At 42.9% G+C, this 26,446-nt stretch overlaps 1 protein-coding gene across 2 annotated transcripts in view; it reads left to right on the forward strand.

Moving 5' to 3' along the window:
• Positions 1–25,388, forward strand: part of FYN (FYN proto-oncogene, Src family tyrosine kinase) — a 137,863-nt gene extending 112,475 nt beyond the window's left edge. For both annotated transcript variants that reach the window (XM_058802855.1, XM_058802856.1), the window contains 5 exons: positions 730–909; positions 2,674–2,750; positions 2,852–3,005; positions 11,824–11,955; positions 22,498–25,388. In XM_058802855.1, coding sequence (XP_058658838.1) covers positions 730–909; positions 2,674–2,750; positions 2,852–3,005; positions 11,824–11,955; positions 22,498–22,706 — 752 coding nt within the window. In that variant the 3' untranslated portion in view covers positions 22,707–25,388. The remainder of the gene's footprint in view (positions 1–729; positions 910–2,673; positions 2,751–2,851; positions 3,006–11,823; positions 11,956–22,497) is intronic.
• The last annotated feature ends 1,058 nt before the right edge of the window (positions 25,389–26,446 follow it).

Raw genomic sequence — 26,446 nt, forward strand, 5'->3', positions numbered from 1 at the left:
TGCAGGCTTTTGGATGTTCCAGAAAGCTTGGTAGCTGATGGGTGAAAAATGCTGCAACTTGTCTGTTTCAGTGCTGACCACAATTAAAGAGCAAACTGAAGTGGACAGGAACACCTCATTTTCTGTCAGCAGCCCCTGGGGATAAGGAGGGGAAGGAAAAAGACACATTTCAGTTTGGAAACACACCTGTGTTTCTAAATTGAAATCAATTCAGGATTTGTTTCTCAGGAAGTTTTTTGTTGGGGTTTTTTTGTTTTGTTTTTCTTTTGTTTTTTTTTAATCTGACTCAGAACAAAACCAAAATGTTAAAATGTGTTGCAAATGAGAAATTCTGGTTTAACCAGTTTTGTTGTCCAAATCTGTGACTGGAGCTGTGTTGTTGTCTGGACCAATTACTTGTTAGCAAGGGAAGACACGAAGATGGGTTTCAGCAGTCCCAAGTTTCTTACTCAGAGAAGGTTTCTGTGGAGATCACTGGAAACACTGTCTGAGTAGGACAACAGCAGTTGTGCCCCAGTACCAATGGGAGTATTATTTTTCAGTGTAACAGAAAAAGACTAAAATATGAAGGAGGTGTGGGAGGAATATAATGATAAGGCAACATGGGAAACCAAACTTTTTTTTTAAAAATTTATATTAAATGTCCTTGCTATTTTTTTCCTTGCTTACATTAGGCATCAGGCAGAAAAAGGAGCAGAAGATATTTAATCTAAGTGTCTGTGCTTGTAGGTACGTGGAATGGAAATACTAAAGTGGCTATCAAGACCCTGAAGCCTGGCACCATGTCTCCAGAATCCTTCTTAGAGGAAGCCCAAATCATGAAGAAGCTAAAACATGACAAATTGGTCCAACTTTATGCTGTGGTATCTGAAGAGCCTATCTATATTGTCACAGAGTACATGAGTAAAGGTGAAGCCAGAGCTGCTAGCCTTGATAATATTTTTTCTTTATTGTTTCTCCTTGGGGATACAGAGGGAGGTGCAACGGGGTGCATGCGAGGAAAGAGAGAGGAAACAGGAAACTAGAGCCGCCTCTGGCTTCAGAAGAATTAGGAATTCCACTATGAACTGGGCCCTGATGCACAAAGAAAATCTGTACTAGCTGGGGGAAAGAGAAGTTGGTGCAGGCTAAGTGATTCCAACTGCACCAGCATTCAGACTTCCCTGACAAGTGATTTGCATTTTCTAGGTTTGATAATATCACATGCTGCTTCCCAAGATCCTAGCTTTTCCTGGCATCAGAGAGTTCTTTAGGACATCTTCTTTCAGTGTTTTACTTGTTGGCCTAGGATTTCTGTTTCCTTGTTTAGCCAATCCTGAATCTTGTCACTGCACCTCATTCTCAGATCACACTTCACTTTCAGTCCACCCCATTATCAACTTAATACATGATTTGCACATATTATTCTTTCCCTCACTTTCCCCTTCCCCCTTGTCTCTTCCTTAAGCTATTTAGCTGGTAACAGTGTAGTAAAACGAGAAAAAGAAAACTTTTTGCTCCATCAGATCTCCAGCAGGGTGCTTAGAGCAGAGCAAAAAATCTGCTTGTTTTGGAAAAGCAAATGAACCAAATAGGAAACATAAGTTCTCACATGGAAGTTTCATTGTACATTGGAGGATACACTCTGAAATTTTAAGTGCATTCTTTCAGTCTATTTGGAGTTGACTTTTATTTTCCTGGCAGGTGCTTGCCCACCTCCCTCCTCAGAGGCATCCAAGCCCTGACTAACTCACACTTAAATCATATGTCTCAGTGACAAGCATATGCTTTTTCCCTTTAAAAATTAAGACTTTTCAAAACCCTTCTGCAGTATGGGGTTTATTTTGGCTTACTTTACTGGTTTGTACTGTAACATTTTACATCTTTGGATCTGAGCTTGAGGCTGACAATTTATCAAGGGAGAAACGCTTAATCATCTCTCTTTTTCCTTTATTTTTTTAAACCAGTTCTCTGACCTTATTTAAAGGAGACTGCTACACTTCTCTGTTCAGATACAAGATTAGGACAGAATCTCTACATCCTAGGCTCTTTCTTTAAGGCAACAGGGTACTTTCTTGTTTTCCCTAGCACAGGAAAGTGATACTCTTATAACTTTTGCTGAAGTTGCTTTCATTTCATCTCTTCTTTGTCTTCTAAAATTAATGATTCATGCTGTATTTAGTTCTGGATTACCTAGAGGAGGAGCACCACTAATTTCTAAGGAGAAATAGCCTTTGCTAATGCTATCCCCCTTGGGCTCACCAGGCTCTGGGCTGACCTTTCCTTTGGAGCACGCTGAGCTAAGATCTGACTTCTTCCATAATTTGTGTGGATTGGAACTGAGCTGCTGCTTTGCAGTTAGCTGAGGCCTTTAGAGAGCAGCAGCTATGTAGTTTTAAAGAGCACTGGAAAAGTTAGGAAAGATCAACTTTCTCAATAATGGTCAGGAAAATTTCAGACAATCCTGTTTCCTTTCACTGCAACTCTCGTTTTACTAGTTGCATGTTCTTCTGCAAGCCAGCTTCAAGAGTGAAGCAAGTACAATAGGAGAATTTGGAGATATCATGGGGTTTCCTGAAACTGTCCCTTGAAGTTGAAACATTGCTGTCTTTAATATTGCACATATTGCTGCACCTCCATTCTGATGAGTTGTCTTCCTAACATCTCTCTATTGTGTCAACTCTGCATTTACAGGGAGTTTGCTAGATTTCCTCAAGGATGGAGAAGGAAGAGCCTTGAAGTTACCAAACTTGGTGGACATGGCAGCCCAGGTCTGTCTGCACAGCTCTGAGCACTGAGGTGTGGGTGCTTTGTAGCCCATGTATGGACTGAGTTTGTTTTAAATGCATGGCTTGTCTCTCCTGCTGCTCAGGTGGCCGCAGGCATGGCGTACATCGAGCGGATGAATTACATACACAGGGATCTGCGCTCTGCCAACATCCTGGTGGGCAACGGCCTCATATGCAAGATTGCCGACTTTGGATTGGCAAGACTGATTGAAGACAATGAATATACAGCCAGACAAGGTAAATGCAGCACTGAGTGTCATTCTTGTGGCAGGGAAAGAGTAGAATGTGGTTTTGAAAACTCTTTCTCCTGTGCTTCGGAGCTGCTTTCAGTAAATCTTCAACTCATATTAACTCTTAGTCAGAAGTTCACTTCTGAATGCATGTCCTAAAGAGAATGTCTTATTTTGTTGTATTTTCTTTGAAAACCAAAATGAAACAAAGGTGACAAGTGAGAACACAGCTGGAAATGACAGCAAAGACAGGATCTTAATGGTGCCATAGCAAAGAGCATATTTTACTTGCTGGTTATGAGAGTCTGAATGTGATGATCCAGAGAAGTGTATGTAGGGTATTTCTTTTGTAGTGTGCCTTCTAGTATTTACTAACCATTATTATCACTCCTGTACTATTCTTACTTTCTTTATTTCAAACAGGTCAAAGAGTTGTGCCTCTGTGCAATGGAGCCGCTTCTCTAAGCACTCTGTTTTCTCTTCTTTCCTTTCCTTTCCTTGCCTTGCCTTGCCTATTTCCTTGCCTTGCCTTTTTCCTTGCCTTGCCTTTTTCCTTGCATTTTTCCTTGCCTTGCCTTTTTCCTTTCCTTTCCTTTCCTTTCCTTGCCTTGCCTTGCCTTTTTCCTTTCCTTGCCTTGCCTTTTTCCTTTCCTTTCCTTTCCTTTCCTTTCCTTGCCTTTTTCCTTTCCTTTCCTTTCCTTTCCTTTCCTTTCCTTTCCTTTCCTTTCCTTTCCTTTCCTTTCCTTTCCTTTCCTTTCCTTTCCTTTCCTTTCCTTTCCTTTCCTTTCCTTTCCTTTCCTTTCCTTTCCTTTCCTTTCCTTTCCTTTCCTTTCCTTTCCTTTCCTTTCCTTTCCTTTCCTTTCCTTTCCTCTCCTTTCCTTTCCTTTCCTTTCCTTTCCTCTCCTCTCCTCTCCTCTCCTCTCCTCTCCTCTCCTCTCCTCTCCTCTCCTCTCCTCTCCTCTCCTCTCCTCTCCTCTCCTCTCCTCTCCTCTCCTCTCCTGTTGTTTTAATAGAAATGACATCTTCCAGTGCAACAGAGGGTGCTGGTCACAGACACCACTGATACACTATAGAAATGTGTCAAAGAGTTTTGCAGCTTTTTCTAAAAAGCATGTGTGTTCAAACTGAGCCATGTCACAGGCTCTTTTTAGTTATTCTTTACAAGTCATGCTTATTTGTCAGATGTTGGTCCAAGCTGCAGAGCTACAGTTTTGTTCTCTTTCTGCTGGCAGTGCTTTGGTCGTGCTTGCTCAATATGTGTTGGTAAAAACGACTCCATCCTTTCAGTGCCAAAACCAGGGAGGATCCCATTAAACCCTGTTGTACATCACCAAGAACTCTCTTTGTGGGTTTCCTCTTGTGAGTTTCTTCTCTTGAGCAAAGTCCCTGTTTCAGCATGGACCCTGCCATTAATTCTGAGGAAACAACTAACCTCTTTCTGTAACTTTTTCTCTAAGTGCTGACAGAAGGAGCCAGAGAGTTTCCAGCATGCCTTGCCCTGCCCTGGGAGCAGCAGCAGCTCTCAAGCTGTTCTCAGCCCCCTGAACTGCTGTGGGCAGTACCCAGTCACAGGGTGTGGAGCACAGGCTGCATCCACCCTGAAAGGTGCCTGCTTCACAGTCAGACAGTGAGGTGCTTGAGGAACCCCTGACAGATACTAATGCAGAGCCTTAACTACTATTGATTTCAGCCTGAGGGTGGGAATGCTTCTTGCTAGAAAAAAATAGTCTTGTGTCATTCTCTCTGGAGCAATAAGAGTGTCTGGAGAGGCTCTGGCAGACAGAAAGCTGCCTGCTTGCTGTTCCCCTGTGTAAAACAAGAAGAGTTTTCCCTGAACAAGGCAGGCAGATGCAGTCTGCAAAATGGCTTTGAAACAGTGTCCTATATTATCTCCACTTCTGCCTGGTTTGCTGCCATGTCTTTTGTTCCCTTTGGAAACCACCCAATGTATAGTTTTACATGACTAATTATTTGTTTTCATAGACAAATATGTGACCTACTTCTGGCCAAATCTCTGCAGGCTCCTGATCCCTAGGAAATCCTATGATGACCTGTTTGCCTCCCAGTTTAAATCTCTCAGAATAGTTTTGCTCCCTTCACATGTTAAAAAAGCTGTGAAAACCTACCTGACTGATATGGAGGAGAAGTTTATATTTTTAAATTTTAAATAAAAATCACTTGATTTGGGGTGGAGAAACTTTTGGAAAAGTGTAACACCAGGCCTGGCAGGGAGAGGGAGCATTGTGGGTGTCTCCTGTCCTTTTTTCATGGTAGAAATTACTTGTATTGAGGAAAAAGTGTCTGGGAAGGGAGAATTAGTTTGGCTTTTAAAATGCATTGCTGATGATCTGGAGATCTGAGTCATGTTTGCCTGGCTTCATCTCCTTGTGCCAGTGTGGAAAAGTCATCCATCCTTCCCATGCTTGAGGGCAATGGACAATAATTCCTTCCCCTGACCTCCGAGTCAGGCTGAAATCCTTCAGAGCTACAGAATTCCTTAAAAGAGAGACCCAAAGTGCTGTAACCACAGGTATCAAGTAGAAAGGTTTTCCTACTTTCATTAATATTTTTTGTCCCTTTCTTAAGGAGTAGGAAGGGGTGCTTTTTTTTTAACCAAGTAGCACACACTCAATTTACATTTCATTGCAATTAACCTGGCTTCCAAGCCAGGATGAGTTAAGACCTTTGATTTATTGCAAGAGAAAAATGGTTTCTAATGCACCAATGAATTTTTTTTTCCAACTGGAATTCAGCTCTGGCTTGTTTAGTTAAGCTTCAGTTTGAGCAATGCTTGTTGGAGACCACAGTATCAGGAGGAAATGGTTGCCTCTGCTTGTTTCCCATGACCTATTACTTCAGCCTCCAAGGGGATGCATCTGGGGACTGCTCTGTTTATCTAGCTGACTACTACTTCAGTGGGAATTTTGACACAGGAGGAAAGCTTGGCCAGCAGAGGGGAGGGGAACAGGGAGCGCTCCAGACTGGCAGCTCCTGTGGGAGAAAGGAAATGTTTTTCCTTGCAAAATCTGAAGATTAAAGTCTCTGGTCACTCTTCTCAGCAGCCATCCTTCTTTTGGCTCAAGTGTGTTAGTACAGAGCTCGTTGTTGGCGTGGGGAAGAGGTGGTTTTCTCCAGCTTCGCTTGATCTCCTGCTCCCTTCCCCCACTGTCACTTTTGTCTCTGATTAAATATTTTGAAAGGAAACAGATGGGGATGCTTTGAGCCCCAGCAGGTCAGAGTGCAGGATTCCTGAACCTGTGTGGGTATTACTTAGCCTGGTGGTAATGTTTTACTGCCCGGTTTATTTTCTTTTGGGTTTGAACAAAGGAGGCCTGACTGCTCCTGATTTATGAGAGGTAAATAAAAAGCAGCTCGTTGTCTGCACTGCCATTTCTCAGCAATTGTCAGGAAGGAAAGAGATGGTCATGCCACTAATGATTTAAAGTGTGTGACTAGCAGCCATACACTGCCATTAAATAATACAAAAAAAAAGTTCTTGGCTTGTAATGAGCATTTGGCTCCTCTTGCTTTTAGAGGAAGTAAGTAATCAAAGGGGAAAAACATGCCTGTTTGGGGTGACACCCATTTCAAAGGCTACACTGGGGGACTGTATTGCAGCCTGTCCCATTGCTTCTTTTGGCTGTTGCTGTTGCAACATCTTCCCCACACACAGTGTCAGGCATGGAGTGTTGCTCCCTTCCATTGGTGATGATGCTTGTGTCAACCCTGTAAGGCAAGACTTAAAACTCCTGGTATCCTACAGGACAAAGAGAAACTTGCCATCACCCCCAGCAAAGGATTTCCCATGAAGTTCTGCTATCCTTGCACTGATAGGGTTCACAGTTATGTGGAGTTCTGGCCGAGGACATGTCATTTTTGTGGAGAGTGCCAGTGCTCCACAGAGTCACTGGGTTAGAGTTGTTACTATTCTAAACAGCAGCAGCTGATACAAATTTAAAATTTTCTCAATAAATAAAAAGTGCAGAGTTGTTTTCCAGGCCATGTTTCTACTGCACACACCAGCAACACTTGCAGTAGTGCCACTCTAAGCACACATGAAACAATAAGGATCTTTCTGATGCCTTCCAGACGAGTCAGAGCTATTTTGGGAGCTCTAGTAGGTGTTTGTAAACTCACAGATCATTTTTGCCTCCTTAACACTTAGAAGTAACTCCTTCCTGCCCTGCTTAAAAACAAGTGATGCTTCTTAAGTTTGATTTCCTAGAAATAGGCAGGGATTTCAAGTGATGCTTCTTAGTTTGATTTCCTAGAACTAGGCAGGGATTTTCCCCCCTCTCCTTCCAGGCTCTTTGCAGACTTGTTCACCAGCTAATCAGATCTGGTTTGTTTGTGACTGCAGTGCAGGCTGGAACATCCAGGGCTTTGTTCTCGCTCTTTACCTGCGAGAACAGAGAACAGAGAGGGCTCCCGGTTCTCAGCCAGTGGGTCCATGGGGATCCGCTCCTGCAGAGGCGCCTTCTGCCTGCCCGGGGAGGGAAGGATTGCGGCCGGGGCCAGGGGAAGGGCGAGGGAAAGGAGGGGAAAGGAATGGGGGCTGCAGGAGAGAGCCAGAGGGGAGTTCAGAGCCGCTCCCTGGGAGGGGTCCGCCTGCGGAGCCTGCTCCTCATGGCTGGTGTTTGCCAGGCTTGTCATTCCACGTTCGTTCGTTCTCAGAGCACAAAAAACGTGATTGCACGGTCCCTCCCACACGGCACTCATCATCGCCTGCCGGGGCTGACTCGTTTCCTGTTTCATGCTTGCTTCAGCACTCCGTTTTTACCTTTTACAGCTTTCCCTTTCCAGCCCCAGAAGCAATCCAATGCCACACTGCATTCCCTGATGGCTAACCCGAGCGGTCCCCGAGGTTTTGGGTCACAGAGCTTGGAGTCCTTCACTGGGTTTGGTTTTAAGGTACAAGAGGTAGCAGCTTTGTAACATTTCCAGAAACAGGACCATTATCAAGCTGGCAGTGGCTCTGGGGCATGAATTTCAGAGGTTTCTACTTCATCAAGATTTAGATCTGAAAAGAGACCAAAGCTCTGAGGGATTTTCGCTTGCCTCAGAGGAAACCATGCTGAGAGTTGGATCTCAAGGTCACTCAATCATCCCAGCCCCCTCTGCTCCTTCTCATCACATGACCCGCTTAAAGCCAGCAAAGAATTAAAACAGGACCATGGATTGATTTTCCCAGGGAAATCCTCCTGGGAGATAACCTGTGTGAATGCCTGGGCAGAGGTCCCAAGAATAGGACTGAGCCTCACAAAAATCCTCACAGGCTCGGGGCTGCTGCTCTAACCATAAATTGTATCAGCAGCTTTGGTTTCATGTGGTTACAACCAGTGCAGAAACCCAAAAAAGGCTTTCCCCGGGCTGTAACATTTGAAAAAAAAAAAAAAAAAAAAGAGGGACTGAGATAAAAGCTGCAGATTAGTACCCTGTTTTGGGGCAAAGACAGGTCATCCTGACTTGATGAATGCAATCTGCTGTTTGTGTCCGTGCATGGGGTTACTCATGTGCTAGTTTGTAATAAAACACATTCCAGCAACAAAAAGAGAGAAATCCCTCCCCCACTGATACAAAATCTGCCTTCAGAGCAGGAGATGGGCTGCCTTGTCAGCTGGGGTGATTTGGCTTATCAGATTTATTAACATGCTTGTCAGTAATACACTTTTTATCTGATGCTGTAATTTGTTTGCAGCACAAAGTCAGTTTGTTTAACAAGCTTCTGAGGCCTGGGCAGAGAGAGGCATTGGGGGTTTTAATCAGTGTGTTGGGAAGAGAGTTAAGCCCAGGAACTGTGTGTCCATCAGGAGCCACACAGAGCATCTGGCCTGTGCTAGCACTCCATGGAGCTACAGCAAGCAGGAGGCTTCAGGGCAGTGCTCAACACATTTGGGAATTTTTGTGCTTTCACAGCAGTGCACTGTGTCTGTTTCCAGTTCCAGGCATTGAATGAGGGGCAGCACTTTGGAGGATCCCTGTCAGACAAACACACACACTGCCATTCACACAGGCTGTATGTGATCTCTTTATGTGAGGGCAGGGCATGTGCTGTACCTGCAGGTGACCAGCCTGGTGTGTTCCCCCTGGTCTCTGCTCTCCCTTCACTGACAGCTCTGCCATTCTGGACTGCAGACTCTCTTGAACCATCCAGCCTCCAACATGTGTTGCAGGGCCAGAAAACCATGAGGCAGGGCTCTGCTAGCAAGCTCTCTGCCAAGGTTGCATTTTTCCCCTCCCCATCTAGCACTCCAAATCTGTCATCTATCAGGAAATGCTGCACAAACTGCAGAACGTGATTTTTTGTATTAGTTGCTTTAGCCAGAGAATCATCCACAGCAGGGGCAGCATAGAGGAGTAATGAATAGCTGTCCTGTTGTTGGAAAATCCTCACCACAGACCATTCATCTTTCCAGCAGTGCTCATCACACCCCGGTGAGGATGGTACTGCTCTAGCTCTCAGGAAAAGGGATGTCCTGGAATTGATCCCCCTTCTCGGGGACTTACCTTGCTTCTCATTTTCCTGTGGTTTGACAACATGCCGCATACTCATCTCTCAGTGACACACTGGCAGTAGGTTGAGGAAGACAAAAATACTGGGGGAGTTGGCCACAAAAGAGTCTGAAGAGATTTCCTTCCTCCAAAGATGAGTTGTAGGTGGTTGCTACCTTTGGATCTGAGTTTGAAGCAAAAGGGAATTGAGCAGATTTCTCTAAGTTTCTCAGACAAACACAGCTGATTAAAGAAAAAGAAAATTGTGGAATAAAATGTGTGCAACGTGTGAACAATCAAACCCCCCTACATGTCCATCTCACCCTGCACCAGCCAAGGTCCAAGGCTTCAGGCTCCTGGCCAGCCTGGAGCTGTTTCTTCATCCAGCTGGCACGGGGTATGTGTACTATCTGGGCTGCACGTAGGAGAGAGCAGAGGAACATTGGCCCTCCCATCCAGGGCTGCCTGCACAGCCCATCTAAAGGCATGCCCTGCTGGCCTGGGCAGCCTGACCACATGCAGCTTGCAGTTTTTCCAGGGATTGGCATGGGCTGTACAGCCCCAGGACCTCCTGGCAGCTGGAGCAGCAGTTGCCAAGCCCATGTGGCTGCTGGTGCTCCTGGAGCAGGGCCAGATTCCAGAAGAGAGGCTCAAGTGATGGCAGCTTCTGCTGCAAAGGACTCACACAGCACAGCCAAGGCAAAAGGAAAAAATGAAGTTCTGCAAATTTTGGGTCTTGTAAGCTAAGGTTGGTCTCACAAAGAAGTGTAAGTGAAGGAGGTTGAGACTGAGCCAAGCACCCAAATTTTAGTTCTGCCTACCTGTCAACCAATGAAAATACATAAGAGACAGATTTATAAAGTGAACAGGCATCCAAAATCCTCCAGCACCTTGGCAAATCTAGCCAGTGATGTGCTGATGCTTAACTAGTCTTAAGTTCCTGACTTCAGGCATTAGGTATCTGAAACTTTCTCTTGCATCTTTTTCATCCTTTAGCAGGACATTTTCCAGTTATTTAGCAGGACTTATTTGATCAACTGCAATACTCCCTAGGAAAAAAAATGTATTTGTACTAGAGTACTATCTCTCTTAGGACCATTTACATGTAGAGCAGAAAAAATTTTAGCACATTGAAGTTTTACTAAGAAGGGAGATGAGGATTACCATGTGTACTTTTTACTCTAAGTCACATCAGACTGGGGTGTGTGGCAGAAGATACAGGACATTGAGCCCTGGATGTGATGGTGGAACAGTGCTGGCAGGGAACTCTATAAACAGTGCCATAGGTTCACTCCCTGAGAGTGATTTGTCCACGTTGTTACACTTTCACATCCTCCTGAAAGCAGAGGGAGCTTTTATGAGAGGGTGATGTGAAGTCAAAGTCAGTCTGTTTCCAAACTCAAGAGTGTTTGTCACTAGGGATCAGCAATAAGCAATGCAACTCTTTTGCCTGTATGTTAATACAAGGCACCAGGGAAATGTCTGCATATTTTTTGTACATACTGTGAGTTAATTATTACCACAAGACTTTTCTTTAAAGTCATACTGAAAATATTTTTCCTAAGAAAACAGTCAGTGATTGGAAAAGCAAATAAATCAGTGTTTAAAGGTTTGTTATCTCACTATCCTTACTGCAACTGGCTCCTGCAAGCTCTGATGATGGATGAGCACATTAGAGCTGCACGTATTTAAGGCACTACAGGCTTTGCAGTGCCAGGAGCTTAAAGTACACTGTCAAGTTATAAATCACAGGCCAAAGTCGTGCCTTGACATCAAGCACTCCAAGCAACTCAAATGGCAGTATTATTTTAAAGTCCTTGTGTGTTTCTAATGAAATATTGGATTTGCTTTGAATTTTTGCTTTCATCATGTTTGTTTGTTTGCATTTTGCTCAGCTTGAGCAGGCAAACTGGGAGGTACATATCCAGCATATCTCAGTTCTGCTTCTATGTAGTAACTGTATTTGATTTGCAAATATTTAAAACACTTTGGGAGAAGGTATTTCTATTATATCTGTGGAATGGATGAGCTTATTTGTTTTTAAAACTGGGGTGGGTTTTTTTTTTTCATTTTATAAAACTTCAAACTTGTGTTAAAACATCTTATTCTTCTCTTGTGATGTGGGACAAGCTGACCCTTTCCCTGCTTAGTCTTTCCTGATGCCCTACACATTCTGCCCCCTGTCCTCTCTGACTGTACTCTATGGAGCTGTTGGGTAACATTTGTCTGCAGCTCCTTCCACCTGCACGTGTTGCAGAACCCAAGAGTCACCTGTGAGCTGGTGCTTTGGTTCTGTCTCTGTTGTGGTTAAGACTCATGTATTCTCTCTTTAGGTGCAAAGTTCCCCATTAAATGGACGGCACCAGAAGCAGCGCTGTACGGAAGGTTCACAATAAAGTCAGACGTGTGGTCCTTTGGGATCCTGCTGACAGAGCTGGTAACAAAAGGGAGAGTGCCATACCCAGGTAAGAAAAATGTCCTGCTTCACCTGGAAAAAGGAGTGGGAATGGGCCGTATGTTTAAGCTGCAATGTTGTTTTATATTCACTGAGCTCAAAGGAGAATGGCTATAATGTTTAAATTCTGTGTATACTTGAAAACATTTCTGACTCAAAGCTGCTTTGCCATGGTCATGATAAAAATGACAAGGGGACAATTCAACGTACTCATTTCTACTGTTTTAATTGTGCTCAATTCAATTAATATAATTTCTAGACAACTAATGAAAATGGTGTAAAATTATTACATTCTGGAGCAAATAGCTCTCCACAGCATTGCATTTACTTTAAGATACCTATAGTTAAACTCCCACAGAGGCCTCACTCTGTTTATTCTGTCAGACTGGTTCACTGCAAGGTTTGATGACTGTCTGAATGTCTGGTACTATCAAATCTCTTTTTCATAAACTCTTAAATTTTAATCCTTGCTTTTGAGATGGATGGAAAGGGAAGAAAATAGTTGTGTAATGTGCAGACCAGAGCTCATGGCAGGGTCACAGCAGGGCCAGATTCTCTGCATGGGGGAACTGGAGGCCCCATGGCTCTTTGTTGAAACCCTGCCAAGTGTCCATTGGATTAAGATTTGTAGGAGGGAGTCATTGGATCTGCCTATGCAGAAAGAGCTTTTATTCTTGTTGCCCCCCTGAAGATTGTGGGCATTCAGGTGAAGAGGAAAGGGGTGAGGTGAAAGTCATGCATTACATGGAAAATAATTTAATCCCTTCTTTTTCTCATCAGCACAGATATTAACAGGGGATGCCCTGTATTTCAAGATGCCTCTAGCTGCCTTTTTAGTACTTTTATTTAAAAAAAAAATCTAAATACTCAACAGTCTGGCTGTGTGCACTGCAGCTGATTTAATGGAAAATGCCCTAGAGCAGTTTCAGTTTTCCAATCTGTGCTGTGATCAAGCAGTCAGATCCATATATCAAATTGAGCAGGAGAAGCATCAAGGTGGAGTTCAGTTTACCCTGTGGTGTCTCACACTACTTCAGAAGACTGAACTCAGCAAAACTAATCTTCCAGACTTTTACCAGGAATTTCAAGTTTGCTAGCACCTAGCAGCCAGTAGCTGAAATTTGAGGAGAGAATATGGGGACTGGAGGGCATCTCATGATCAGCAGTGAACTTTGGAATCCTTAACAGGGAGCAGCTTAGCAAAGGTGTGGCTGTGACAACTGAATGAGGTAGCAGAAAATATAATGGCATGTTTCTGTGGAATGGATGAGTCCCTCTGCCCAGCACTTCCCCATGTGGGGTGTTGGCTCCAGTCAGAGCAGCTCTGTCACCAGTCAGCACAAAAGTCTTCCTGCCATAAGGATTCCTGGTAGTGGTGTGTATGATTTCTGCGGGTTTATTGAAGGTTTAAGCAGACATTGCATGCTGTGCAAAGGTCAAAGAGATAAAAAAGAGGTATAAACTTTAGTTGGTTCAGTGTTGCTCCCAGAGGGTGGGCAGTGTCCCTGACTGGGCTGCAGGAATTCTCTAGTCGCTGCCAGCAGAGTGGGTGCACAGAGGCTCTCACCAGCCAGGGCAGAGTTAAGGTGAAAATACCATTCCATGCAAAAACAACCATTTAAACCCTATGTTTACTCACAAGTCTGTAGCTGAACACAGGGTTGGCCATGGCTGCAGAGGATGTCTGCACTTCATAAATGTTTCTTTCCCCCACCAAAGGAGAAAGAGTCCACAGGATGTGCATTTAAGTGCCTGCAATATATAACTTCTTGTAGGAGCCATGACAGTAATCTCAGGCATGGGCTGTGTCCTGAAATTCTGGACAGTTTTATTACATGGCAGCTTGAGCACATCAAAGAGAACCAGTGGGATCTCTGCTCTTTCAGCACCATCCTACCCCTTCATCCCTCACTACATAAAGCCCTCACATGCCAAAAGTCCTTCTGGCTCACTCTCCTCCACCTGCACTAGGAAGACACCAAGTAGCTGGAAGCAATTTTTTGTGTGTTACATTTCACTAAGTCAGCAATTTTTTGGACAGTCGTGTCCTGCCTGGTTACACCCTACCCAGGCTCTAGGCCAGGGCCATTCCTTCCCACCAGGACTCCCCTGTTGCTCTTCTAGGAGGTCTTAACAATTCTCATGGTGACCATCACTCCTCTCTGCCAGTTTTACATAAGGGCAGCATGGATCTTACATTTGAGTATCCAAAGTGTTTACAGATTTCAGTCCAGTCTCACTTCCCAGACCCTCAATGGGAAGGTTTTTATAGGCTGAGGCAGCAGTGGAGGGGAATTGGGGCCTTCTCAGGAGGATCTGTCTTTGCAAGTGGATTGAAAGGAGAGCTTGGACTTCCCAAAATGACAAAGGCCTCCTGAGCTCCTTAGAAAAGGCTCTCTTTTCCCCTGACATAGAAAGGACTATCAATCTCCTGTTTCACACTGGGAAGAGGAAGGATCTTGTGAAGTACAAAGTTTTGTGAATACCTATCCCTGTCTGAGATAGGCAGTAGGGTTCAGATGGACCCACAAGGCTTTTCTTGTCATTATGGCATGGCTTGCACAAGGAGGAAAAATAGGATTTCTGTCACCCTGAGAGGCAAGACTCAGCCCTCTTCACCCAAGTGGACAACCCATAGGTGAGAGAATGCAGTCTGTTGGCACTGCCAGCACTTTGGTACCCAAGATGTGACACTGAAAAGTGTCAGCTTTGAAACAGAGAGGGTCATGGAGCTGTCTGTCTGCTGTAATATCCAGTTTCTGAAATAGTTGTGGGCATGTTGTCCTGATGTTCCTGCTTACAGCTTGTAGCAGGCTGGGAGAAGTGGAGAGAAGCCCTCAGACAAAGGGATTGCCCTCTTGCTTGACAAGCTCTTAGTGCCTGGGGAGATGATTTACAGCACACATCCCAGTCCTGGGGTGGTACCCATGCCTGCAGGACACCATACCTCGTGCCTTCCCATGTCTGGAACCAGGCATTGTTTTAAGCTTGTGTAGAAGGAGGGAGAAGCACAATGAGTAGGACAGAGGGGAGGGCAGGCAGTTTACAGCAGGGAAACAGACTGGGTGGCACAGAATTTGGCATTCTTTGTCCTACAGATTTCAACCAGTTCCTGTCCTGATGCCCCATTTTGGAAGAGAGGCTGGTGCTCTGGTGAGATGTATGAGCTGTAAAGGTTTTGCTGGTGGAGATAAAGTTCAGTCTAGAGGTCACAATAAAGCCTTGCCCCAAACTCTATAGCTCCCACAAGCAAGACCAACTTTTTGGAAGGTGTCCTCATGTTCATACTTCAACCAAGCCTGTTTCTCTATCAGTGATCATAATGAGCCACTATGATAACTAATTTATGCTTTTTTATCATTTTCACAAGGCAACCAATTCAATTAAGCAACTTTCACACAGAGTCTCTATTTCCAGTATTACAGTGGAGAAATGTAAAATAGACTGGGCCAGAGGAGGAGCCAAACTCAAGAAACAGTCTGCTCAGTGGATCTTTTTCAGTATCAGTTTCTTTTCTCTTTGACAAATGCCCTTCCCTAGCAGTAGCTGGAGAATCTGTGGGTTTTTAACATGCTGCCTTTGGGATAGGGAGAAATATCAGCCATACCAAACAAGTACCAAACAAGTACCTCTGACCTTGCCCCTTGTAATTTCTGCTGCAGTTGTCATGCCAAGAGCATTTTCATTTTCACTCTAGTGTGACAGCTATGGTGCTACTCACATTGCTGCCTCTGGCCAGGCAGGTCTCTGAGCCTGGGCTCCAAGCAGCCCTGCAGCCTGTGGGCAGCTGGATTCAGCCTCCTCATCCCTAGGGGAAGCTGGGCCACGAGTCCCAGAGAGCATGTGCTACCCAGCCTGGGGGCAAGTACATAACAGAGAGCCAGCATAGGCAGGTGGGTGGGTGTAACAGCATCAGGGATGGTAAATAAGAGGTTAAGAAAGAGGTGTACTCACCACAGAGGATAGATAAGGTCAGGTGGGTTTATTTGTAAGCAAGGAAGCTCTGCTCACAAATGCTGTAGCTCAAGGTTGCATCTATTCATCTGTTATACCAAGGAAATAACTTATTTTAGAAAATAAAGCCAAAGCAAAAAACAGATATTGATAGTCTAGCTTTGAGGATGAAGAGATGTTGGGGGTTTTCAGGCTTTAATTTCTAAGTGAAGTGGCATGACTTCCAGAGTTTTAAAACTTGTTCCTCCTTTTCCCCAGAAATAACTTGGTTTGCATTGTACTCAGGAAGAACAGCATTCAGAGGTTGTCTTCCCTTAGGAGCAGCTTTGCTGTTCCCTTCTGTGCACTGTAGTAGTTTGATCACTGGTCTGAAAGCATGCATTGGGTCTGGAAGGAGCATCATTCCCAGTCTGAGTATTGGGTTTGCATGGCCAGGCTATCACAGTGGGAGGGTGAGGGGTGCCTGAGAAGAGGCTGTGACCTTGTGGAGGCCTGTGGAGAGAGGAGCCCCTGCTGGAGCAGCCTGCCCTTGAAAGACCATGGAAGAGTGACCCACTGCAGCAGTCTGGGGAGGGCTGTTGCCCATGGGGTGCACCCATGCTGAAGAAGTTCATGGAGAACTGTCTCCCATGTAAAGACTCCATGCAGGAGCAGGGGAAGGACTCTTCTCTCCCTGAGCTGCACGAGAAACAACCAGTGATGAGCTGACCATAACAGCCATTCCCTGTCTCCCTGCACCACTGAGGGAGGAGCTAGAGCTGTTTTTAAGGCCTTATTTTCCTTCTCGTTATCCTGCTCTGATTTTGTTAGCAATAAATTCAATGGATATCTCTAGTTCTAGCCTGTTTTGCCCATGACACTATTTGGTGAGTGATCTATCCCAGTCCTTATCTCAACTCATGAAGTTATAACAAATATAATTTTGTTATATTTTCTCTTCCCTGTCCAGCTGTGGAGTGAGAGAGAGGCTTTGGTAGGTGCTTGGCACCCAGCCAGGGTCAACCCACTGCAGTCTAAGAGAAGAAAGCAAGAGTAAAACAGCCTAAAACAATCGCTCTCCTCACTGGACTTCACAAGTCCCAGAGTGATCTGTGTAGCTCATTAGTTTGCACGCAGGGACACTCCCTAGTTACAGTAATGTTTCCTGTCTTCTGGAAGAGCAGCATTGCCCAGATCCATGCTATTTGCACATCTGCTGTGCTCCATCTAATCAAGCTCCTAAGAGCACACCAAAGTACTTTCCAGTGTTTTCTTCAACTCCACATCTTTTTTTGTGTCACTGTAACTCTTAAAGTCACTGTAACTTAAAGTTCCTACAACTTTTCTAGGAAAAGCCAAGCAGTATTGCATTTCTGTCCCCAGTCTATATGGGCAGTAGATTTTTATTGTACTGAGCATTAGAGTGGCCATATCCTGTGGCATCCTGAGATTATTGAAGGTTTCACTAATAAAGCTGGATGGTGGAAGGTTATTTGATTTTTGGTCTTTGCAGGGAATAAAAAGCTAATGGAAAAGCCATCTTTTGGGAATTGGATATTTTCTTCTTGGCCAAATCATAATTCTTGAAACATCATGAGCACAAGCTGGTTTTTCATAGAATTCTACAATGATAGAATAGTCTGGGTGAGAAGGGACCTCTTAAAGGTCATCCAGTCCAGTCCTACCATAAGCACGGATATCTCAGGTTACTCAGAGCCCTGTCCAGCCTGAACCTGAATGTTCCCAGGGATGGGACATCCATGACCACTCTGGGCAACCTGCTCCAGTGTTTTACCACCCTCATTGTAAAAAACCTTTCTTTCTTATACCTAGTCCAAACTTAGTCTTCTTCAGTTTAAAACCATTACCCCTTGTCCTATCCCAACAGGCTCTGCTAACAGGCCCCCTTCAAGTACTGAAAGGCCACAGTAAGGTTTCCCCAGAGACTTCTCTTCTCCAGGCTGAACAATCTCGATTTTTTTTCAGCCATTTCTCATTTCAGGGCCCTTTTCTGGATTAGCTCCAACAGGTCCATGTGCTGGGAACCCAGAGCTGGATGCAGAGTTCTGGGTGGAGTCTCACCAGAGCAGAGCAGAGGGGCAGAATTCCCTCCCTTGCCCTGCTGGCCAATCTGCTTTGGATGCAACCCAGGGCACTTTTGGCTTTCTGGGCTGCAGGTGCTGCCAGCTCATGTCCAGCCCCTCATCCACCAACACCCCCTGGTCCTTCTCAGCAGGGCTGCTCTTGCTCTATTTGTCCCCCAGCCTGGATTGATACCAGGTGTTGCCCCAACCCAGGTGGAAGAGCTGTACCCAACAAAAGAATATTGCTGAGTATTTTATTTCACAGATTTAAGGATTTTAGGATAAACTTTTAAGGGGTCTGGAAGCACACTGCAAGCAGAATGTAATTTATTATTTATTAAGAGTTGAAACTCCAGGGTATTCATTAGGAGAGAGGAGTTGTACAGGCTGCTCAGATATTCTCTCTATGATGTTAGAAGTGAAGATATGACAGACTCCAGCTATCAAAAGAGAAACACTAAACTTGCAGGATGAGATAAGTAAATCTATAGAATAGGCTTGTAAACATAAATAGGCCATTTAAGAAGTAAAATGTATACCTGAAGCACTGCTATTTGTATAAGTCTGACTAGTAATCCAATTGATTTAGATATAAAAGTCTTTGAAACTTGTTTTTAAATTAGCAGTTCATGTCAAAACTAACAGAATTTCTTTAGCAAATCCTAGGTACTTCAGCCCTTGCTGGATGTATGAATTCCAGTGAGAAACATGAGGATTACTTGCTTTAGTTTCATAACTGGGGTTTACTGTGGGGGAAGGGAAAGGAGAAAGGAGAAAAGAGAAAAGAAAAGAAAAGAAAAGAAAAGAAAAGAAAAGAAAAGAAAAGAAAAGAAAAGAAAAGAAAAGAAAAGAAAAGAAAAGAAAAGAAAAGAAAAGAAAAGAAAAGAAAAGAAAAGAAAAGAAAAGAAAAGAAAAGAAAAGAAAAGAAAAGAAAAGAAAAGAAAAGAAAAGAAAAGAAAAGCATTTTCCTGGATTAAACTGTGATGAAAAAACCTGGCTTGACTCACTCTTTCCAGGGACAAAAAATGACTATGATTTCAGACAGCAATGTCTCTTTCATGTTCTTTTTTCTACCTTTTTGTTAAACAAAGGGAAGTGAAGAGCTGTTTATGTTTTTCCTCCCCCTTCTGTCTCCTCAGGGCTTTTCTTCCAGCACACAGTTCGTTATCAGGTTTCAGAGTGTGCTTTGCAGCACCAAGTAAAGCACTGGATAAAAATACCAAACATTTGATATCTTACAACAACAAATCAGTTGGGAAGGAGCTTTTCTGCTGCTGTTGCTTCCCTCCCTGTTGTACTTAAGGATGTACTGCCAAAATAAAAGCAAAGAATGCAGTTTGTTAGTGGTTGTTTACATGCAAACAGATGAGTTACCGATAACAATTATTTTCACAGCCTTTAATATGTAAGGGAAGCAAAGCACAGCAGTTCTCACCCCAAAACACCAGGTAATTCAGCTGATTCAAAGACAAGGACAAAAAAGGTGCACATTTTTGTTCAAAACACAAATTTATAAAACTAATATTGAGAACACAACGTAAACAAAATGTGCATTTTATTTTTCTTGTAGTGTCTTGAAAACAGCAAGGCCAGAAAGTTTGGGTTGATGCTGCCTTGGGTTTGTTGTGCCTAACAGACCAGTAGTATTTTGTAGTCTAATGAAAAAGTAAAATATCTCTGGAAGTGTTCCTGCTGGATAGTGAGGAATATCCAAATATTTTTTCAGTGTGTTCTGGTTTGTTGTGATCCTCTGTGACCTAACAATATCAGTGTGGAGTCAATAATACAGGAGAACCTTAACTCTATGCAGAATCTGATGTCTGCAGAGGCTTGTTATTTATTAGTCTGTTTTCATCAGGGCTAGTCCTCTATAACTATGGTCCACTTTAGGAGCCACTCAAAGCATTTGCTTCTAGTTTATAAATACCTAACAACAAAAATATGGTGGGTAGATGCATCTGATAAATTAAACACAAGAAACCAGTGTTGAAGTGTTGGTCTGCAGGTTAGGGAATACTGTAAATCAGTAATCTAACCTTTCTTTTTGCAATTTTCCCTGTGAAAGGGAGTGTTAAGGAGAGGCCTGTAAGAGTATGAGACAGTTTTCTGGAGAGGCTCCTCAGTGCACAACAGGCAGCAAAAGAAACAGTGCCCTACTTTTCCTTTCCCTTGGCTTGCAGTAAAACCCACATATGAAACTAAACCAAGTACTGCTCGTGTTTGAAAATGGGAGGTGCTGCAGTAAGCAAAGCAGAACCACGCTGTGACCACAACATGGATAATTGAGAGCCTAAATATAAATACAAAGAACATGTGAGGAAACCATGCCAGGACTGCTTACAGTGACAGGATAGGAATATGATCCCTGCCCAGACACTGCAAATGGATATTAGCAGGAGGAAATTACCCTGACAAGATAAGAGGAAGAAGGGTTTTGTAATCCTAACATGAAATGAGAATCTAGAGGTGGATGGTCAGGAAAGGCTGAATGATACAGATCGTTTTTTCTAAGCATCCTTAATAATTAAACACAGCCAGGACATGAGGATACAGACTAAAGACCACATCCAAGGTTACAGCTAAGTTACTGCCCTAAATGCTATGTAATGTTAGGATTTTATTCCCTGTCATGGCTTAATCCCAGCCGGTAATTTAAATACCACACAGACACTTGCTCACTCCACTGCCCACTCCCAGGCCCCCCAAAGGTGGGATGGGGAGGAGAAGCAGAAAAAAAGGTAAAACTTTTTCTGTTTATCTTGACAGGGTAATATCCTCCTGCTGATATCCAAGAGGTTGAGATAATAACAGTTTATTAACTGAAATAAAGTAAAATATAATAATAATTTTATAGGAAATTAAAAAAGAGAGGCATATTAGCCAAGAAAAACAAATTATGCACAATACAGTTTCTCCCAGCTTCCTGTGCACCTCCTCACTGGCAGAGCATGAGAAACTGAAAAGTCCTTGACGTAGGATGAACTCTACTTATCAGAAACTAAAACATCAGTGTGTTACCAACATTATTCTCATACTAAATCAAAACACAACATTGTACCAGCTACTAGGAAGAAAGTTAACTCTATCCTAACCAAAACCAGACATTTCTACAAGTCAAAGTGTAGAGTGGATAAATGAATCTGTATTGAAGAAGGTGATTGAATTATTCCTCACAAATACGTTTACAAAAAATACGAGGTTTTGGTTTCTGGAGGAGGGACAAGACTCCTCAAAAGAACATCCTCCAAGAACAAAGTGGAGGTTTCCCCGGAAAGGACAATGTCAAGGAAGCCAGGAAGAGGATAAGCTAACACAAAGTGCAACATCAGGGTGTTGGTTTCTAGATTCAGTCATGCAGAAACTGAAGTGTCCCTGCTGGTTCTCCTGCAGAGCTGCTTGGCAGGACCTGCTAAGTCAGGAGAATGAGTTCTGCAGATATTTTTCAGCAGGGGACTGGGGCAGGGAGGGCAAGCACAAAGCCCGCAGTCAGTGTGCAGGCTTGTTCTGAAACACATCTGCATGCTTGTGGTGCCATTGTTACCTCTGGTACAGTTAAAAAGAGAGTACTGGGAGAGAGGTGTAAACTAAAGCTTAGAGTGACTTGCAGTTCATGTGTGGTGAAAAGCACTTCAGCTTTTCAGCAGAGGAATCAAGGGGTTACAAAGAAAAGAAAAAGTAGCAAAGAGCCTGGCCTTACTCTCAGAGTCAAGCAAGATGAGTCACCATCCTTGGAGGTATTTAAAAGTCTGTAGGGACATGGCTCAGTGGTGGACTTGGCAGTGTTAGGTTAACAATTGGACTCAGTGATCTGAAGGGTCTTTTCCAACCTAAATGATTCTGTGATTCTGTGAAGGTAATCGACTTTTACTTTTTTCTTCTGAGTGAGAGAGGGAGAGCTGTGGTTCTTTAGTGGAGATGTTTTGCTTGGCATTTGGCTTGTCTTGTGAGCAGCTTCGCTGTGTTTTAGTTTGGGAGCAGTGGACTATGATAGAAACTGTACTAACCCACACAGAGGGAGGGAGTGCAGGTCAGCAGCAGTGAGCTCCTGGGCTGACACTGAAGGCAATCTGCTGGACAACCCAGCACAGTTTTTCTTGGAAGTCCCTGCAGCATGACCTCATAGAATGTTTTCACAAAGGCCCACGCTCAGGGTGAGGGTTTCAGAAATTCATCCTAATTTCTAGAATTTTGAAATTTCCACTTTTTTGCAATGCATTTGTTTTCCTTAAGCACATGACATAGTACATTTCACAGATCCTGCTGTCAGAGAGGGAAAACACCAAATCCTGCCCGTTGTGAGTAAGCTAAGAGGGTAACCATGGGACCAGTGTTCTGCTCATCACTTGATCCTAAAAACCCTCTACTGAGAAAGAAAATAATCCAGGTTGCCTTGCAGTGTTTGAAGAGCTGAAATAGGACATCAGTGTTGTCGTGTTTTACTTGTCTTAACCAAAAGAAAACCACATGTGTTGTAGATATAGTTGTACTTGGTTAATTTTCCTGTAATTCACTGTGGCTTTGTCTGCCCTTCACAGGCATGAATAACCGGGAAGTCTTGGAGCAAGTAGAACGAGGTTATCGGATGCCGTGTCCTCAGGACTGTCCCATCTCCTTGCATGAGCTTATGATTCACTGCTGGAAAAAAGACCCAGAGGAGCGTCCAACTTTTGAATATTTACAGGGTTTTCTTGAAGACTACTTCACTGCAACAGAACCCCAGTACCAGCCTGGTGACAACCTGTAAATCCTTGGTTTCCAGACACTGTCATGAATTACCAGGAATTTCTCAGCCCTGTCCCACCTGCTCTCCACCTTCCAACTCTGTGATCGGCTTCTCCAGAGCGCAACATCTTCCAGCACTGCAGTGCACAGGAGGGGCTGCAGCTGGGAACTTCCACAGCCCTTGCCTACGACCACTTGTCCTAATAATCTGAATGTCCTGGATGAAAAGGAGAAAAACACTTGTTTTTTCTTAATCAAAGACTCCAAAACTGCATTGTATTGATGTTATGTAAACTGCAAAACCTCTGTTCATTGTAAATAGTAACTCAGTGCCAATAACTGATCCTAGTGCTTTCCTTTTTTTAAAATGCAAAACCTATGTGATTTTAACTAGTCTTCTCCTGATTCAACTAAAAGTATTATTTTCCAGAAGTGGCCTCTTTGTCTAAAACTTTTTTTTTTTTCATGTTTTAACAAATAAAAAAATCAGGACAGGTGTTTGGGTTTTTGCTTTTTTATATATAAAATATATATAATATATATACATACCTGTACATACAGTATATGGGTGCTATTGCAGAGGAGGCTCATTTGGAATTGAATGACTCCTGCTGCAGCTGTACCCAGAAAGCGATAATTTTACTGCAGACATGAAAACACTGGTGGGATTCTGAAAGCCAGTGATCTAATTTTTGGCTTTTGCCAAGCATGATTTTTTTAAATTGGATTGCACTTTTTGTTTATGATTATGTACCTGTAGATGGTTGTAACTTTGCTCTTTCAGGAATCACGTGCTGTATTTACAGTAATGTTTCCAACGTTTGACAAGTGTGTGATGATTTGTTCTTGAAATTAAAACGAACATATTTAAAGCAAGAAAACTACACCATCACCGTTTGAACTGGAAAATTGAAACTGCAAGGACTTCTTGTATCAAAACATGTATACTGAATTGTTTCAAAAAAATTTATTAAGCAGTGTAACCACATTCAGATGGTCTTAAAATAATAGCATTTTAGCCATGTCCCCCTGCTAAATTGTTGGTCATGCAACTAGGATTTTTCTGTTTTATGTGTAACATTTTTCCATTGTAAAATAAGTGTGTTGAGTGTCCTGTACTGCTAATGAAATTACTTTCTCTGTGTCTGCAAGTTCTCCAGTGGAATTACTATGCACTTCTTTACATTTCATGGGGGATGCACAGAACAAAGTATTACCTTTTCAGTTGTCTGTACCAGCCTTGAATTACTTACGTTTAACCAAAAAACACACAAAAAAAAAATTCCTTTCTATTTCTATTGAGTTTTTAATACTGAGTTGCAAATTTTAAAGTCTTAATTACATTTTGTTATGGTTTATTCACAAGTTTACATTTTAAAACTGTTTAACTTTCTTAATTTAGTAATTAAAAAACAAAAGAGCATTTTACATTTGGATAGTTGTTTTTTTGTTTAAACTGTGGAGCTAATGGTGGACATGAGATTAAAAACTTTTCAAGAAGGGGTGTCATGCCATTTGGGGCATCACATTTCATAGGAGTATGCAGACCAGTTACCTATGGGACATCATTTTCCAAATTATGAAGTCAATATGTTTTGAAATAGCTGGAGTTCAACTGTAAGGAAGATGGCTGAATGCATAGCTAGTCTCTCCTTTCTCTCTTCTACAGCAGTTTGTTCTTTATTAGTTCTGTTGCATTTAACATGAATACTTTTACATTTACAAGTGTTGCAGGAAAAGCTTTTCTATGTCTTGTATTGCTGTTACTGCTTTAAAAGATTGTGGCCAACTAAGACTTCCTGACAGTTGAAACTTTTTTTTTTTTTAATTATTTAGTACTTAGATTGTGAATTCATACTCTGAAGATTCACACATTTTCTAAAGAGAACCTTTCTTCATTTGTGAAAACTAACCCAATAATCAATTGAGATTCAGAGAACAAATTGTCATCGTTTTAATATTTTCTATACAAAACTGACTGAAAATCCTCTTGCAAAGGAGGCTTCCACACTTAGCCTTTCTCAAAGTGTGAATTTATACGGCAATGTTGCTTGTTACCAGATTTCCATGATAAATTGGTTAACGTTTTACATGTAGAGTCTATAAGTAATGTTATGTACATTATCTACTCAATGTTGCTGTACCTGTAGCTGTGGAGTACTGAAGAGGCCATGATCCTTGTTGGACTTCTAGCTTCCTCTTAGTACTTACAAAGCAAGTCGTGGCCCTCTTTTTTTTCCTACAGCTACCCCCCTGCCTTAAAATACCATCCATGGAACTGAGGACTCCATAGTAACTCAGCGGGCTGGCGAAGCCAAAATGTCACCTCCTCAGCCCAGAGCCCAGTGGCGAAGCGTGGCTGCGCTGCCAAGTTCCTTAGCAGCCTTTGCCATGCCACAAACTTAAGCGCAGTTTCCATCTGCAATGCGGGACGAGCCTAAAACATTAGTTTGCCTATGTTTCTCATTGGAAGTAAGACTCAGATGGGGCGTTGTTGGGGTTTTATGGCCTTTGTTTCTGATTCTTGGGTTTGCTGTTTCTTGTATTGCATTCGGTCTCTGAGTACCACGTTGGTCTCTGCCGGATCTCTGCCTGCAGCTGGCTTGTGTGCAGACTGGTGCCACTGTTGAGTGGCAAATCCAGACCATCTCTCATCGGTAGCTCTTCTGCTTCTTTTTCTTAATGTTGGGAGTTTTGTTGTTTGGGTTTTTTAATCTCTCAAATAAAAACATTAGCAAAAAATTTAAACAAGGTTGTTAGGTTTTTTTGCTATAAATTAATAAAAGCCTTTTCTTAAGCACTGCGTATACACCACAAGTAGTTATGTGGTGACTCTAAAAGTATAATTTGTGAGATTAGGAATCTTCTGTTCCTTCCAATAATTTTTAAATGTAAGACTAAATAAATTCCACCCAGCTAAAAACAATTGGCCAAATGCTTCCCTCACAGCCCACTTGATTCCCAACCGATCCATGGTGTGGTGGCTGATTTCCAGAAGAGGTCTTCTAGGAGATCTACCAGCAGCAGAAAGGACTCTGTGGGGAGACATGGGCTTCTCTAAGCCAAATTTAATCCAAGACCTGTCTCAGGAAAAGTGACAGGTGGAAATGGGACACTGCTGCAAAAGGGATGGTTATTATATTTCTGTGAGAAGGCAATTATGTGAGACTTGGTGGTCTTTGAAAAAGACAAAAGACACTAACATGATATTCTTTGGCTTTTGTAAACAGTGCTCAATGTAGTTCTGGGTGACACTCTGGTTTTGATTTAATTACCACTGTAGAAAAACAAAGTAAATACAAAACAGAAGAGTGATTAACTGCTAAAATTACAAGAATAATCACAAATGGAAAATCTGTCTCCAGTGTGAGTGTTTCTCCTGAAGCCTCTAGACTGGAAAGGCCTACTTGCAGCCCAAGAAGGCAGATTGCTAAATATCTCAATCTTGCCTCATAACTTCAAGGTGAGTGAGGAAAGTTGCTCCAATTTATGCTAACATGCACCATCCTTTTCTCAAGTGCTGCAATAAAAAATGCAGTGTGCTAATGAACGCTACCATATTGCACCCAAGGGGTTTAAGGGCCTCACACGAGGCTGAGCCCAAGCATGCAAGAGCTATTAGGAGATATACAGTAGCTCCTCTTCTGAAGTGTAGACAATATTCATTCATCAAAGGAGCCCTTTCCTGTCTAATGGGAAATTACCACCAGCAGTGCAGACAAAAGGATATTTATTTTCTCCAGTTGTGTCAGTTTGAGGGTC

The sequence above is a fragment of the Ammospiza caudacuta genome, chromosome 3 (assembly GCF_027887145.1).
Source record: "Ammospiza caudacuta isolate bAmmCau1 chromosome 3, bAmmCau1.pri, whole genome shotgun sequence".
Lineage (NCBI taxonomy): Eukaryota > Metazoa > Chordata > Aves > Passeriformes > Passerellidae > Ammospiza > Ammospiza caudacuta.